This window comes from Trematosphaeria pertusa, assembly GCF_010094035.1.
Source record: "Trematosphaeria pertusa strain CBS 122368 unplaced genomic scaffold BU26scaffold_4, whole genome shotgun sequence".
In the NCBI taxonomy this organism is placed as follows: Eukaryota; Fungi; Ascomycota; class Dothideomycetes; order Pleosporales; family Trematosphaeriaceae; genus Trematosphaeria; species Trematosphaeria pertusa.
In genome coordinates, this window is record NW_022987215.1 from 1,766,436 (window position 1) to 1,782,791 (window position 16,356).

At 55.0% G+C, this 16,356-nt stretch overlaps 5 protein-coding genes across 5 annotated transcripts; 3 read left to right on the top strand and 2 right to left on the bottom strand.

The window, feature by feature from the left end:
- The first annotated feature begins 171 nt into the window (after nt 1-171).
- On the top strand, nt 172-2,198 carry BU26DRAFT_255169 (uncharacterized protein). Its single transcript, XM_033821187.1, has 2 exons — nt 172-809; nt 873-2,198. Exons 1-2 carry the CDS (start codon nt 399-401, stop codon nt 2,109-2,111), a joined length of 1,650 nt encoding a protein of 549 aa, XP_033687314.1. The 5' UTR covers nt 172-398; the 3' UTR covers nt 2,112-2,198.
- Nucleotides 2,199-2,644: 446 nt separating this feature from the next.
- On the bottom strand, nt 2,645-7,175 carry BU26DRAFT_421734 (phospholipid-translocating P-type ATPase; the record flags this gene model as incomplete). The annotated part of the gene is made up of 3 exons (XM_033823425.1): nt 2,645-3,239; nt 3,300-3,679; nt 3,732-7,175. 3 exons carry the CDS (start codon nt 7,173-7,175, stop codon nt 2,645-2,647), a joined length of 4,419 nt encoding a protein of 1,472 aa, XP_033687315.1.
- Nucleotides 7,176-9,171: 1,996 nt separating this feature from the next.
- On the bottom strand, nt 9,172-11,902 carry BU26DRAFT_529460 (uncharacterized protein; the record flags this gene model as incomplete). Its single annotated transcript, XM_033830900.1, has 3 exons — nt 9,172-11,034; nt 11,249-11,548; nt 11,861-11,902. 3 exons carry the CDS (start codon nt 11,900-11,902, stop codon nt 9,172-9,174), a joined length of 2,205 nt encoding a protein of 734 aa, XP_033687316.1.
- A 65-nt stretch (nt 11,903-11,967) lies between these two features.
- Nucleotides 11,968-14,607, top strand: BU26DRAFT_479932 (uncharacterized protein; the record flags this gene model as incomplete). The annotated part of the gene is made up of 3 exons (XM_033825681.1): nt 11,968-13,015; nt 13,259-14,475; nt 14,518-14,607. Exons 1-3 carry the CDS (start codon nt 12,379-12,381, stop codon nt 14,605-14,607), a joined length of 1,944 nt encoding a protein of 647 aa, XP_033687317.1. The 5' UTR covers nt 11,968-12,378.
- A 647-nt stretch (nt 14,608-15,254) lies between these two features.
- On the top strand, nt 15,255-16,232 carry BU26DRAFT_422581 (HET-domain-containing protein; the record flags this gene model as incomplete). The annotated part of the gene is made up of 1 exon (XM_033823467.1): nt 15,255-16,232. A coding segment is annotated over one exon (978 nt), but the record flags the coding sequence as incomplete, so codon positions are not given.
- Nucleotides 16,233-16,356: the final 124 nt, after the last annotated feature.

Sequence of the window (16,356 nt, forward strand, 5' to 3'; positions counted from 1 at the left end):
CAGCGCAAACAATCGTCTCCTCTTTCCGCTGCTCTAATCGTTCTCTCTGCTACCTATCACAACAATGTTTCCCGCGCACGATATCTCGAACTCTGCAGCCATGGCTTCAGACTCTGTGCTGAACATGATACCCTAACGCAGAAATCCAGCCATGGCGCTTTCCACAGCACTGCCGCTGTGGGCCAGGCTCTCGACAGAGGTTCAGCCGTTCAGAATCTATCATCGAAGCAGGAGCTCACGAGAAAACATAAATAGTCGGGATCCTCACGCGATTGCGATTCACTCTCAACCGGCTTTAGCTTCTCGAAGCACTTCTTCTCTAGCTATTTGAAGGTCGCAAATTGTCCTCTGCACTTCTCACTTCATTACACTTCATCTTTACCACGCTGTCAATTATCATGGCTACGGGAGTACCCATCAAGGTGGACCTAGTCATCACTCCCAACAAAGCCAACGTTCAACCCGTAGTTCAAGCGGTTGAGGGCGATTATGACGACGACACAGCTACCTGGTGCAGCATGCCGGTCCCGAAAGACTGGCAGCGCGAACACAAGGCCAGAAAACCCATGAAGATTGTCAAGGAGGTGGAGGCTGAGGACGGCCCAGACCTGTTCACCGTAAGCCCAGTTCCTCGTCCCGATCCGCCACTCAAGGCTTCGAGGGAGTACGAGTGCGAGTATCCCACCGTGGAGCGCAACGTGCGCCGTGTCACCGACGCTCTGCCTTTCCCAGAGAAGCTTGAAGATGTCATTGCCTGGACCGATGCTTTCGTCGACCGTATTGCACAAGTCGCTGCAGCAGAAAAGAAGGTAAGTCTGCACCAATTTCCCTTACTGTCCCCTTTCGAGAGCTCTAGCTGATACTGCAAGTAGCAAAAAGAAATAGATGAGAAGAAGCACAATGAAGAGATCGAGAAACTTCGCAAGGTTATCGAGGCCACCTCCGTCGAGCTGGACAAGACGCGCGACGCCCTTCAGGCCTCGCAGGCCGAAACCAAGGCCGCGAAGTGCGAGCTGGCGACCGCCAAAGCAGAGGTGGCAGCGCGCGACCAGACCATCAAGGACATGAAAGCCAAGGCCATCAAAGAGGCTGCTGAAGAGAAGCGTCTTCGCGACAAGAACTGCCGACTCAGTGCCGATCTCGAACGCGCAAGGAGGAACATCACTGAGCTCAGCAACAAGTTGGGCAAGGTCGACAAGGCGCTTCTCGAAGAACACGCGCGCTGGGTGGAAGAGCACGAGCTGCACGGGCTCGACCACAAGGAGCTGGAGTGCCTACGCGCAGAGTTCGACGTGGAGCGCGCGGCAAAGGACGCCGCGAAGAACGAACTGGCGGCGTGCCAGACGCAGCTCGCGAACGCAAACATCGCCCTCGACGCCAAAGACAAGACCATCGAGTCCCTCACCGGAGACCTGGTGCGCCTCCGCACCGAGCTCGAGTGCACCAAGACGCGCATCACCGAGCTCGAGACTCGCCTCGCCGCCACGGACACCCAGCTCGTCAACACCCAGTGCAGCCTCGAAGAAGCCAAAGGCGCCATCGACAAGCTCACCGCCGAGCTCGCCGCCGCTAAACAGCGCATCAGCGAGCTCGACGCCGCCCTCAAAGACGCCGACTGCGCCCTCGCCGACAAGAACGCCGAGCTCGCCGCTCTCCGCGACGCAAACGCCAAAGCAACCTCCGACCTCGCACAAGCCCAAGCCGACCTCGACAAAGCCAACTGCGCCATCGAGCGTTTGCAGTCGTCTCTCCACGATGCGCAAACGCGCGCCGCGTGCCTGGAAGCGGAGCGCGATCAGCTGAAAAACGCCGTTGCCGCGATGGAGGAGGCGCTGCAGCGCGCCGCGTGCGTCGAAGCGGAGCGCGACCAGCTGAAGCAGACGGTTGCCTGTCTCGAAGCAGAGCGTGACCAGCTGCAGAAGTCGCTCTCGTGCGTTGAAGCCGAGCGCGACCAGCTGCAGAAGACAGCTGCAGAGATGGAGGGCGCGATCCAGCGCGCTCTCCAGGGCGAGGAGGAGGACGTGGAGCGTGCAAAGAAGGAGCACGATAGGCATAAGGCTGTGGTGGAGGGGCTTTTGAGCGCGGCGAAGAATAACAAGGGGTGTGAGTGACGGGGCGTTGGTATCTCTTTCGGGCTTTTTTCCTTAACTTCATTTTGCCGTTTCCTTCTTTTTCTTTTCCGCTGCGGAGGGAAGGGAAGGGAAGGGAGGCAATAGGTTTCTTTGGTAGGAGGGGTTCCGATCGGGATACACAAGGAGTTTGTTATCTTTATACATACATCGGATCAGGAGTAAGGTAAACGAATGTAACGAACGCAATGAATGAATGAATGCCAAACAAATAAACGAACAAAGCGATAAGAGGAATTCCCGCGTGAGTGCCCTTCTGTCTTGTCTTGTGCTGGTTATGTAGAGCAGGAGGTGGGGAGCGGGGTTTAGGGGGGAGAGTGCGCATGTATGTAAAAGAAACGAGGGCACGTCAATTTAGCCTTGGTGGTTGGTATATGAACATATTCCATGTGAACGTACAAAAACATACATAAATGCGTGCCTTCATGCCGTGGTATCAGAAACGATGCAATGCACCCAAAACGCCATGCCATCAATCAATCAATCAACCAATCATCAGCTCATGCGTAAAGACATCACGTCCGGCCCATCTCATCCCCCCTAACCCGCCCATATCCCCTTGATAAAATTCGATCCACCTCCTCACCCTCCAACCCCAGCGCGCTCGCCCTGCGCTGTACATCCGCGTCCCACTCCACACCGTCAACTCTGTTCCTCAACAGCTCCCTCACCACCTCTTCTCTCCTCTCCTCCTCCTTCCTCTCGAGCTCCTTCACCACCTTCCTAACCCTCTCCTCCCCATCTCTCTCCTTATTCGTCTTGCGATCCCAACCCTGCTGCAACTCCTCGGCCGCTGCCTCCTCGAACCGCCTTTTAACCGCTGGATTCTTCTCCAGCGCCTGAAAGACGTCTTCCTCGGTAGTGAAGAAGGCCGCGCGGAGCGAGGAGACGCCGAATTCGAAGACGAGGGCGGACGAGAGGATGAGGATGAGGCAGAGCCACCAGGTGGGCGAGCGGCCGTAGCTGCCAAAGAAGGCGTCGCGCACGTAATAGATTTTGCTGGCTGGGTTGTAGGTAGCGGCGAGGATGATGTTCCAGAGGAACCAGCCGCCGATGGAGAGGACGAGGGCGATGACGTTGGTGAGAGTTTTCGAGTGCGTTTCGATGAATCTGGTGCACCATCAGTAACTGCAGTTCCCGGAATCTTTTACGGTCAGAAGGAATACGTACTGCATCTTCAAGTTGATGAGCACCACGCAAGCCGTAAAAGTAATGCTGCCCAGCGCGAAGATGGAATTATCCTCCGTAAACAGCGCTTGGCCATATAGACCCAGCATGCAGAAATAAACGACCATGGCTTCTGAGCTCGCCATGAACATCCAGCCAAGGTAGACCTTAACGTTGAAGCCGCCATTGCGCTGCCCTTTAGTGTAGAGTTCTGGGGCTGCAAGTAGGGTAGATGCAGCGAGATCCCTTTCGAATATACCCATGAAGATGACGGGAAGCGACGTGAAGAGAGTGTTAAACATGGAGAGGGACCACGATTCGTAGAGTGAGGTTCCGGTGTAGCCTACAGAGCGCTGATAAAGAGCCTGGGTGAGATAGAATAACTAATATTCTAATTAGTAAGGCATTCCTCCAAGCTGGAGCGGGTTAACATACCATTTCCTTCCAGAACGTGCCGACGGTATACTTGCACGTCCGAACGTAATTCCACCGACCATGTACAAGCAGGAGTTTCGTGAGGAACCTAAACTGTGCAATGGAGTAATCGCTCGTTCTGGCTGCCTGGAGGCCTTCTTTGCCCGTAATACCAATGCCCACGTGGGCCTCTTGAATCATGGCGATGTCGTTGGCGCCATCTCCAATAGCCAGCGTGATGCTCTTCTTCACTCGCTTGCGGATGCTCTTGACAAGCCCTGCTTTCTGAGACGGCGAAGCACGACAGCAGATGACCGAGTCGGCAAGAATCGCCAGATCGAAGAAGAGAACTTTCAGGGGTTCGACCTCGTTGATCTGGGCTAGCGTTTGCCCGTCAACGACAACGACGGAATGCGCCACAGTGCCGCGATTGATGGCTAGAACTGCGGCGCCGATGCTCTGCTCCACCTCTCCAGTCTCATGATCGAGCACGGTGACCTGGGAATAATCCTTGATTAAACGACACGAATAGCCGATGTTGATGGCCGTCTCTCGCTTGTCGCCCGTAAGCATCCACATCTTGATCTTGGCTCTGCGAAGCTTGTCGATGGCTTCCGGAACACCTTTCTGCAATTTGTCTTCAATGGCGGTCGCGGCACAAAGCTCCAGATCTTGCTCGATCATATCTCCCGCTTCCTCAATCAGGCGTGCGCGGTCAACGAGACTTGTGGTGGCATCGAGATAGCCCTTCTTCCATATCGAGTACTCGTCCTCGTCAAGGAAGCGATAGCCGTAGAGCAGGGTGCGCAATCCTTCGGTGGCAAAGTCATTGATGTGCTGAAGACAACGCTCAATGACTGCGGACTCATCAGCAGCAACATTTTCATCGACCATTTCGTCCATCTCCTCCATCTGCATCGAGCTTCTGGCTTCGGAAAAGGCCATGGAAAATCGGTCCAAGCCCGATTGCCGCGGCGTCTGCATCGGACTGTTCTCGTCGATAGACTGTATTTCGAAGTCGTTCTCCCGTTCTCGCAGCCATTGGTCTACCTCATCTCGCACTGCTGGGAGCGAAGGACCGCCAGTACTACGTCGTGCGAGCCCACCAATGCTGACTCTACCCAATGAAGGCCTTCCCATGCTAAGGCTAGCGCGGGCTGCTTGGCTCAATGTGAGGCTCTTCCGTCCACCAATACTACTCTTCCGCTCCAGCTGCTCGCTCATTCGCGCAATAGCTTGCTGCGCTTCTATGCTCTTTCTCTTACTTGCGCGCCGTTCTATCTCTACCTGTTTCTTGTTGGCTAGAGTAGCAAGCTTAAGACGCTCCATGACAATGGAGTCCGCTCCCTTGCACATAATGCATATTCGGCCATCGGGGAAGCGGACAACGATCGACATCCTCTTCCGCTTGCTGGAGAATTCAATCACGTCCAAGACCTCGTACGTCTCCTGAACAGGCTCAACGCCCGTTCCTGAAGGGTTGATCTTCAGCGTAATGGTGTGTACGTCGCGGTTGATCACAAGAAAGCCCATATCCTGCGCAGCTTGAACGAGTGCCAGTTCGTCCGGAGAAGAAGCCATGAAATGCGTCTTGCCGTCTTCTTGTATTTCTGGAAGGACTGTGTGACAAAGCGCGAGTGACAGAAGGAACATACGCGCTTTCTTCGAAAATGGTGTCTGCGGCCTTCGTTGAATATATCGAAGCATGTCCCAAGTAAGCAGCTCGCGTTGGGATTTGCTAGGTTTCGCTGTAGATTTCCATTTCGATTCCTGTGTATTGTCTGCCGCACCTTCGGCTTGCTCGCCGGCTTCAAGGGCGGGCGTGGTAGGTTCGATGGGGGATGCGATGTCTTTCGCGGACCGTACGCTCTTTCTAACAGGCTGTTTCCCCTTCTTCCTCTTCTTATGTATGAGCTTCTTCTTCTGCTGGTCCTGCAAATCAGCGTTATGAAGCCACGATGCTCCTCCTACGCTCATCTTACGGAACTTCATTGAATTGTCGGTAAGGGTCCCGGTCTTGTCTGAGAAGATATAGCTGATCTGTCCTAGCTCCTCATTAATAGTCGATGTCCTAGGTTCGCAAGGAGTATCCGAGACCGGATCGTACATGTCGACATCGGCATGGAGGAAGAACATCTGGGCAAGTTTGACGATTTCCAAGCTGACGTACAGCGATAGAGGGATCATGGTATTAAACATGATAATGAACGACGTCAGGTTTGGGAAGAAGGGAACAGACTGTCCGGATAGGTAGAAAAGGTCATCCTCCTTGCCGCGCCAGATCCTGTAGGCTACCGTGTTGAAGATGGCTAGAGCGAGGACGAAGACCACAATAAGAACAACGATACGGTTGACAAGGAACTGGAGTGCCGGAGCCTTGATGCGGGGGTTCTTGTTCGCATTCATTCGGATGCGGCATTCTTCACCCGAGTAGATCACCAGGCCAACAGCATCAGGAGTATTCCTCAGGATGCTGCCACGGAAGATGATCTCATTGAGAGTCAGCGGGGCAGTCTTGCCATCTACCGTGACCCGCCCTTCGAAGTTGTACAAGTCTTGATTGGGGTCTTCGACAACGAAGTGGGCGGCGCAACCTAGGATATCCTCCTGGCTGTCGATAGCATTCGAAAGCGATGCCGTTGTCTGCTTGCTCTTGAGGTTCGTTTCACCGTCCAGTGCCATGGTCTCTACATAGGCAACATGATTGTCTCCGCTGGTGTGCAGGAGGGCAAGATCCGCTGGCGCTGCGTCGTTTCGTTCAAGCTTGATGATATCACCCACATGGATGTCCTGCCACTTGATCGCTTCCCAGTTGAGTTCTCCAATCGATGGCGAGCTTCGGCTGTCCTCGCTAAGGTAGTCACGAGGAGTCTTGTTGGCCCGCAGTACTTTGGCTTCCCTGTTGTTCTCAGCCTTGTCGAGCCGGTACCTTCGCAGATCATCATAGCCTTCCTTGGCTATCGAAAGAGCCACGAAAAACATCAACGGGACAATGGTCGTGAATGTTCCTGTCGTACTAAGACCGGGTATCAGTTGAAGGATGGAAATGCAGAGGAAGTAGAAGTTGGCTAGTTTCGAGAACTGGGCGATCAGCTGGCGAGGTACGAAATTCCAGGCGGAGTAACGGGTGGACCTTATCCAGTTGGTAATGTATGGCTGCTTGGTTCGCTCATCAGTGAGGGCTTCTCTCCTCGAAGGATCCAAGTCGATGTGTCGCCCATCTTTGCTTGGTGGAATGTCCTTGATCCGGAGAACGAACTTCTTTGCGCGGACACCAAAAGCGCGAGCGCGGTGCAAATACCCGGACCTCTTCTCCTTCGTTTGGAGCCATGTGTCGTAGTTTGGAAGCGCAATGGCTCCCTTCCCCAGCTTCGTCTTGGAGGCATAATCCCTTTGGGCCGGAGAGATTGTAACGGTTGCATCGCCAGCTTTGTCAATTGCATCATCGTCGCCTGAACCATCCATTTGTGCCTGGCGCCTTGAAGAGGCTGGGCTCTCCTCCAACTCGATGTAGGATCCCGGCGACTGCGCCTGGTCGTGAACGTTCTTCCTGAAAAGCGCGCTGCGTAGCGAGTATCCGCGGGATCGATTCGTCGGCGACAGTGGAGAAGCTCTCCCTGTACTACGCGGTGAAAGCGGGGACAGTCGTGAAGGTGAAGCAACGGTTTCCTGAATTGGCGCCGACGAGCCTCCAGCAGAAAGCTCACGGGTATCGATAGTGAGGTCCGGGGTACCAGGGCGCTTCTTCGAGCCCACGCCCTTCCCCGCCAGCGCAATTCCATCAATTGAGCCTCCTGCCGTCTCCGGCCTCGACTTCTGTGCCGCGCCATGTGGTTCGATATCGGTGGAGAAGCGGACTCGCGGCGATGCGTCTGAGGATAAACGCGATATCGACGGTCTCGAAAAGCCTTCCAGTGCCGAGGATTGAGAGGCGGGTGCGGCGTCGGGGTCTGTAGCGGAGCGCTGTGGGAGTTCTATGCTGTACGGCGAGGCCACGGTATCGGTGGCAGAGCCAGAGCCTTGCGCCGGCAAGCCGAGATCCTCATCGTCGTGATGGGACTGCCGTCTGCGAATACCTCCGCTCGGAGGCTCTCCCTCTTGGGACATTGTCGCAGGGCATTCGAGGCGTTTGTCCTGTCGCGGGTGGTGAGCGACACCCGTCTTCCAAGTTGGTTCGGGGTTGTAATGTTGGCTGGAGCGGGCTTGTCGTACCTGGGCGGTGCACCGCTATTACGCGTCGATATCTGACCACCCCGAGATGTACATGTCTAGGTACTGTAGCCACCGAAACACGGAATATGGCCAGGAGGTTGCTTCGGCAGTCCAGCGAAGAAAGCGGCTGTACCTGGTCACGATGCGGGCACCTGATGTGCGAACCACAGAAGCATGGCTTGGTACCCCTGCAGCTAACATGGCGCCTATTTTTGACATCTGACGTAGCCTCCACCATCACGCTGACCTCGAAACTCCACCGAATTGCCATATCATATCCATCCCACAAATTGTTTCATCAGGCGCGCGTAAGAGAGCCGCCCAGTGCACATCCCAGGCCTGCAGCACGTGTATGATATCCCCTCCTGTCAGCCTCGCCCAGCCCCAGGATGAAACCTCAGCAATAATCCTCCGCCCGCCCGCAATATACACTTCAATGCGCAAATAGCGAAATTCATGCCCCATGGCCGATTCTAAGATCAACGATGTTAATACCGATATGCTAAGAAATCAAGGCACATGAGCAGTGATTTGAATTAACCATGATCCCTTTGCTAATGCTAAGCTATGCAATGCGATGATTATCCACAAGAGCGCCGCCCATAAACGTCAAATGATGACATACTGAATCGTCTCTGTGTAAATGTGCGTATCTCATCTGACAGACCAAACGCTAGGAGAAGTTTCCAAGGGAAAGAGAGAGGGCGTCAAGCCCCTCGGCTCTTCTTGACGGATCAATAGACAATAAGGAGAAGGGAGACTAGGGCTTCAGCAGCCGTTGGAGAAACACAAAGGAAGACTCGCCAAACAAAGACGCAAATCGGCCATGCGGCCAGCTGAGAGCTACGGTCTGAACAAGGAACCACTTGACCAAGGTCCGAAACCATTCCATTTGAACGTTGAGCATCCTACTTGCTAAGCGGCCTGCTCCCACCACTAACAATACTCGACCTAGAAATATGATATAATAAGGTAGCACCAAGAAGGTGGGATCGACCGCTCCTCCTGAGTTGATTCAAGACCAAAAAGACCTTATACACTCCTCTCCAACTCCTGCATAGATTTCCGATTCCAGAAAAAGCTTTGAGCAGTCTGAATGTATGGTACGGGATGGTATCCGGTGTCGTGTCGCTTCATTAAGTATGAGAGTTCGAAAATATGAGCAGCCGAGCGCCTTGCAATATGCGGGCATAGATAAAACGTGCAACCCAATGATGATGCGTGAAAAGGGATTAAGAGAGGTCCGCCTCTAGTTTGCTGCCACGCACCAGTGCCGATGATATACCCAAGCGCTTTTCTGGCACTCTTTACTGCAGTACTTTGTGCGTCGACAGCGGCGGCACTTGGCGAACTGTCGCGTGTACTCTTCCCATTTCCCGCACTGATAGTACGCGCACTGTCGGATACCTCCTCGAGAGTCGTCTTTCCGGCACAAGTTCCGCATGACGACGCTTGCCCAGTACTGCATGTCGGAAGTGTGATGCCGTACCGTGAACTTCTCGACGAGAGGGAAAATGTTGAAATCGTCCGGTAGCTCGTACTCCTCAAGCTCCTCCTCATCCTCCGCCATTGGTGTTGGGCTGGCGGCTTCTCCATCTAGCAGCTGCAGATCGTTACCAATCTTCAGCTTCGGTACGAGATGCGATTTCTGGAAGTAGGATCGTAGATTGCAGTATTTGGAGACGTATGCAAGCAGCTGAAGCGACATGAGGACGTCCTCGTCTCGGGGCATGGCGGCGAGAACACCAGCGGTAGCATTGCGATCCTGGTTGTAGCGAGGATACCACGGGGGAGGAGGGTTGGCATTAACGACATTCATGGCTGGCTGAACGGGAGAGAAGCCACCGATGGGGCCAGCAGTCTGGGGATTAGCAGGGTTGATTAAGCTCCCGTCCAAAGCGGGGCGGTGCGTAATGTTGAACGTCTCGTGGCTCTCGTCAGTCGTCTCCGAGGGCGCTGTTATGGGTACGGGAGACGCTCCGGCGTCGAGCATCTCTGCATTATCGACGATGTCTGACATATTAATATCGTTGTTCTGAATGCCCACGATCGGCTCATTCACAGCGGGTCCAGCCGTTGTGGGTGCTTCCGCAGACATGTCGTCTTGCTGCGCATCAAGGTCGGATTCGCCCGACATGGATAGCTGGTGTCGGATGGAGGGTCGACGTCGTGGTCGGCCAATCGCTGCCCGTGGGCTGCTCTGCCGCGCTTGTGGAGCACTCGGGGTAGTGGGAGACTCGGGTTGGGAGGTGATCTCCCCCTGCAAGGCGGGAAGCATGGAGGGAAGCCGATCTGCATCTCGCACGGGCCTCAATGCAAAGGTGTCGGTTGGCTCCATTGCCGGTAGTGCAGTGGCTAGCGGCTGGCCGATGTTGCGTGTATTAGTGCCAACGGCTCCGAACAATTGGCCTCTGCTCTCATGGCTGCGGTGGTGATGGTGGTGGGAAGGGCGGCCGCGTGGGAAGGAGGTGCGCTCAGGCGGAGAGCTCATGGCGAAAGCGGGGGTAGGAGTCGTGTCCCCTGCCTGCGACTCCAGCGGCGCCTGGACGAAGGTTTGGGGGATCTCGATGGGAGGCGGCACTGCGCGTCGTGTGCGTTCAGCCCTGTGTCCTGAGCTGGACGCCATCTCGCCGGAGCGCGAAGAGTGATGGCGGCTCGATGTGCCAAGCCGTGCATTTCTCCGCAGTTCTGCTTCGGCCCTCTCCCGACACTTGTCGACCACCTTGATGTAGTTGTCCAGTATGGTCGCGATGACAGGCACCATGTCGGCCTCGACCACCCGCGTCCTGACGTTCTCGGAACCACGCACGCCAATGTTGAAAATGCACTGAAAGGCGAGGTTCCACTTCCACATGTCCATCATATCCTTGCTCCTGCCCTCCTTGAGAATGCATATCAGGCGCTCGATGCCGCCATCGACGGTCAGAATGTCCCGTATGCGCGCGGAGGAGGTTGTGAGGTATGCGAGGTGGTTGAGCGAGTTGATGAGCGGGAGCGTGGACGTGCAGTCGAGGGCGCGGCGGTCGTAGAGGGCGGTGGTGATGCCGACCGACGCCTTGTTGGCATTGGGGATGCTGAAGTTGACTTCACGCATGTTTGGATCGGTCCGGTGCTGTCGTGGACGGAAACAGTGGGTGCCGTGGGGTGACGACAGCCGCTAGTGTTGCATGTGGTGGGAGGCAAGCAGGTTTGCCAGATGCGAATCGACGAGCAAACGGCAGACGCTCGCAGAGAAGGGCGGCCGGGCCAGTCCTTTCGTACGGCGTGGGTCGGCGGGGCCGCGTGCTGCTGCCAAAGGGCGCTGTTTGAGACGGGCAAACGCGAACGCACAACTCGGCTCGCGCGAGGGTGAAAGAAGTCCGGCTGGCTGGCGAGGCGTGAAGAGACGGGCGCGGTCGAGGCAGAGCCAATATCGCCGGGGCGCGGCGAAAGGGGGTTCGAGATGGCTGGTCGGGGGGGAGATGAGGATGTTTGCTATGCGTTAGGGGTGTCCCAGCAGGCCACGGCAAGAGCGTGTGGCGAGCAGGGCAGCGCTCGAGTCGTACGGGCCGCGAGGCAGCGCACTGGGGGGCTGCGAGGGTGTCGCGCTGGCGAGCGTCGGCGGCAGCAGGGTCGGACGGGAGTATCTATGTCGACGATGAGGCTGCTTTGGGATGAATGCGAGGAGTGGGCGCGGTGGTAGTGAGGTGTGATGGCGAGGTGGAGAAGGCTTGGGTTTTCGCTGGCCAATCACGGGCCCCCAGCCCATTCCATGCTAATTATACTTTCTATGCGCGACTCCGGCTGCACTTTCACCCAGACAAGCAGGTGTCTAGATAGCAGTCTGCTAGAAATTGCGAACTCTCTCAAAGCAGCGTTGCACTCGAGTCCCTGTGGTGGTGGCTCGCACGCCCTCAGGCCGTCCCGTCGACGGCATGCAGCCGGGATGCCGTGCTGACAAAGGGCGCATCTGGCACAGGCGCCGTGTTATTTAATCGCATGAAACCCTCCAGGGCTGTCCGCGTCCGGAGCTCGAGTCTGCCTCATTAATAATAATCCTGTAGGCGCAAGTACTCGAAGTCCGAGTTTTCGGGAGAGCGGTCTATCACAGTATCGTATCACGGAATGGCCGTCAGCATCCTCATCAGAATTTCATCAGTAGTCGCATCAGTATTCTCATCCATAGCTCAGTATTCCATCAGTAGTCTGAATGCGGTGCAGCGCAGAGCTAGCGCGCTGCTGATGGCGCGCCCGGGCTGAAGTCTTTGGCCTGCGTTTTCGGTCCACGGTGCAGCTGAACTCTACCGTCGACACCCCAATTGCCTGCATATCGCATCACCAGCAGCCAACATTTCACGCCGGCGGTGACTTCGGGATCGACCCAATGGCTTCGCGCCTTGCTTTTTCCTGCAGCGTCATCGCAACTGCCATATAACAACTCTGCAGGCGCCATCTGTCACGGAACACCACAGCAACAATGGCCTCGCCGAACAGCCCCAAGGTGCACGACTTCGCATCGCCCAACTCTCCCCAAGATGCGCACATCCCTCAGGGCGTCGGTAGCCCATCATCAGCACCTCCTGGCTTGGCTGTCGACACGCAGATGGCGGGCCAGAACCAGAGTCGCGGTCGCTCCGCCAGCTCCGTCTCAGCTACAGCAGCCCGCGCGGACGGCAACAGCCTCCTGTCTCCCTCCCGCTTCTCCATCGAATCCGGTCTGCGACGACGGCCGACGCGTTCCAACACCATTCGAAACTATCAATCGCCGACAGTGCCGGATTGGGAGGAGCCGGGCGCTGAGCCCGGCGTAAACACCAAGAAGGAGGAGGAGATTGCCCGCTATAAACATCTCCATGAGCGTTGCGAGGTCACCGTGGTCGACTTTTCCGAGGAGGATGTGCAATGTCAAGATTTGAACAACGACAATTTGGAAGAGTTCCTTCGCAGACCCAAGGACCCGTGGGTAGCATGTCGATGGATCAATGTGAACGGTTGGAGCACCGATGTCATCACAATTCTACAAGAGTACAAGCATCTCCACCCTCTAGCAGTTGAGGATTTGATGAACGAGGGGGGTCGCACAAAAGTTGACTGGTATTCTGATCAAGCTTTCCGTAAGTGTTAAATTCGATCTTGTTGAGATTATTGGCTTGTTGAGGAATATTTGCTAGAAGTCTACATCATCGCGGTGTTGATGGGTTAGGCGGACCTACCAACGCCGGCTTTCCACTTCCGGTAGCGCCTCTCCAACGCGGCGCGTTCCCGGTCCGCTGCATTAAAAACACTCGCGGCAAACGACTTCCCGTCGTTGATATATTAAATCAATGCGTCCGCATGCCTTCGCTAACTGGGATCAGTGCTGTTGACGCTTTCAAAACTTGTTCGTAAACCGGAAGATGATTCAGACAGCGGTTCCGATTCCGACGACGAGCCAAGGAAGCCAAGCCCCCAAAAGAAGCAGAAGAAGTCCCTTGGCCGCATGACGAATGCCTTCAGCTCGAAATCGGATGAGAGCGACCCCAAGGATGTCGAGAAGTCTTGGGGCAAAGAAGAGAAGGACTACAACATCAACGGCGCCGTTGCCTCGCACAACCGGACTATAGGTCAACGTGCAGAGGAGCATCCCTCACTGCATAGATATCGTGGCGGTCCGAACGAGGACAGGACCCTTTACATGGAGCTGCACTCGGCGCTGAAGCTGCTGAAAGCGAAGGGCAAGGACGTTTACGTCAGCGCTGAGCAAGTGTCCATCTTCATTTTCGCTGACAACACCGTGGTTTCCTTCTTTCAGCGCTCCGCGCGCGAGATCGAAGGGCCTATCATCAAGCGTCTGAATACTAAGGACACCATGATTCGCAGGAGCGGTGATGGCAGCATGATCGTCCAAGCCATCATTGACGCCATAGTCGACTTGGCCATGCCTGTCGTAGCAGCCTACGAAGACGCCATGGGCGAACTGGAGCTCGATGTTCTACAGGCTCCCGAGATTCACCACTCCCAGCAACTATACATTCTTTCTTCCGAATTATCGGTTCTGAGAAATACTATTCAACCTATCATCTCTCTCATCAACTCCCTCCGCGACCACAAAACCGACCCAGTGACAACGCCCAGTTTCACCAACCTCCAGTCACGGAAGTCGATCTCGTCCGTCGCTATCTCGCCGCTTACGCACACGTACCTCGGCGACGTTGAGGATCACTGCCTGATGATCACTGCTTCTCTTGACCAAATGCGCCGTGCAGCCGACAACCTCATCGACCTCATCTTCAACATGACGGGCGCCTACCAAAACGAATCCATGAAGATCCTCACCGCCGTCACCATCTTCTTCCTACCCTTAACCTTCCTCGTCGGCTATTTTGGGCAAAACTTCGAGCGCTTCACGGGCGTCCAGGAACACTCGGACGCCTTCTTCTGGGTCATCGCGGTGCCCGTCATGGTAGTCACGATGCTTGTTCTGATGAGCGAGAGGATCATGAGAAAGGTGAAGAAAACGAGGGAGCAGCGGACTCGCAAGGAGGCTAAGAGGAAGAGAGTCGGATCAGAGCGTATTAGGGCTAATAAGAACGGGGTGCACAGTGGGATGGCGATTGCCATGGGCCTGCGCAATGAGGAGGGGAAGCATGGCAAACATGGCAAGCACAAGCATCACATGAAGAAGAGGCAGACCATTTACACCAAGGGCCAGATTGGGTCGTTCTGATGCGTTGCTCTGATTAAAAAGTGTTGCCTGCGCTGTTGGATATATAGGAGCTTGCTGCTTGGTCCTTTTAGTAATGAGATACCCCCTAGATTTGCTTTCGAAATCACAGTACAGACCCCAGTGCCGTTCCTTCCTTCAGCGCTAACGTAATCCGACAGGACGTCATTGCCGCCACAACTTTCGTTGAGTTTGGTCGACCACACCACATCACACCAACACTCACTCTCTCTGCCTCGCTCGCATACAGCACATACACACTCTTGCCAAAGTTCACCCTGAAACAGGCCAGACGCGGAAGGAATGGCGACAGCTGTCGATATCGATAGTAAGCCGGCGTTTTGCTCGATGGGTTAGAAGATGGCTCGTGGTTGAGCTTGGATCCCATCTCTTCTTCTTTGCGTCAGGCACTAATCTACTTCTACCAAGGACTCCCGAAACCTGACCTTCAGGGTGGGGCGAGGCGTAGCTGCCTGCGCTAAGCCTATTTCATGTATGCATGCCCAGTTCAGCTGCCTATCTTCCCCGCCAACTCAGCCTTGTGGATAACCGTTCGAACTCCGAAGGTTACATCTGGAGACACTATAACTTTCCACTCTTCCGTGCCGATATGTAGTAGCCTGCTTTCCGAAATGGCACCTAATCAAGCCATGATTCACCGATACGTGCCGCTCAACAGCCCCGAACACATCAGGATCCTTGTTCTAGAGCCCTCGCTCGGCCACGATGCGCCTCTCTGCTTCTCTTTCCAACAGGCCGATCTCGAGGCGCTACAGGGAGAATATGACGCTATATCGTACACTTGGGGAGAACCAAAGCTCATCTTCCCGCTCTACAACGACGATGGCTGGCAGGTTTTCGTGACAGAAAATCTTGATCGAGCGCTGAGAAGGTTCCGGCATAAGCTGGACAAGAGATGGCTATGGGCAGATGCTGTGTGCATAAATCAAAGCGACAACAAAGAGAAAGGGACGCAGATTCCCCTGATGGCCCGCATCTTCAGAGGCGCAAGAAGAGTCCTCGCTTGGCTCGGCCCAGGCGGAGGGGAAAACGAGAGAGGTATGCGCCTGATGGATCGCTTGTCACGGCGGCCGAGTCGGATGATTCAATCTCAGCTTCACCTCGCAAAGAACGCTGAAAACACACTCGAAATGGAGGACGAGTCCAACGCACATGCTATTGGCCAATTCCTAAGCATGCCATGGTTCAATCGCCTCTGGATAATTCAAGAATGCGTCTTTAACAACGACTTGACCCTGATATGCGGTGCGTCTGAAATGTCACTGTCAAGATTCCTTGCCGCCATAGAAAGATGTAAGAGCGACGGTCTCTGGGGAGCACTATCAAGCAACTCACTGTCTGCCATTGTGAAGTTAGCGAAGCTATGGAAACTTCATTCCATGGCTGAACACGTTAGCACCGAAACTAGTACGGCGGAAATCTTGGAGATGGTCAACAATTCATGGCTCTACGACTGCTCTGACGATCGTGACCGGATTTACGCGCTGTACAGCATGGCAACAAACATCGCACCTTTGGCATTGGCGGATACATTCCACCGACAAGATGTCGTACTCATGGATGTCGACTATTCATTGGATGTTCTTGAAACCTACCGCACCTTTGCTCGTGCCTGCATAAAAGCCGGTATGGCAAATTCCATCTTAATTGCCCTTCTAGCGCGCCAGAGCTTCAATAAAACTGAAGATTGGCCATCATGGGTGCCTGACTGGCGACAACAGCCTATATACC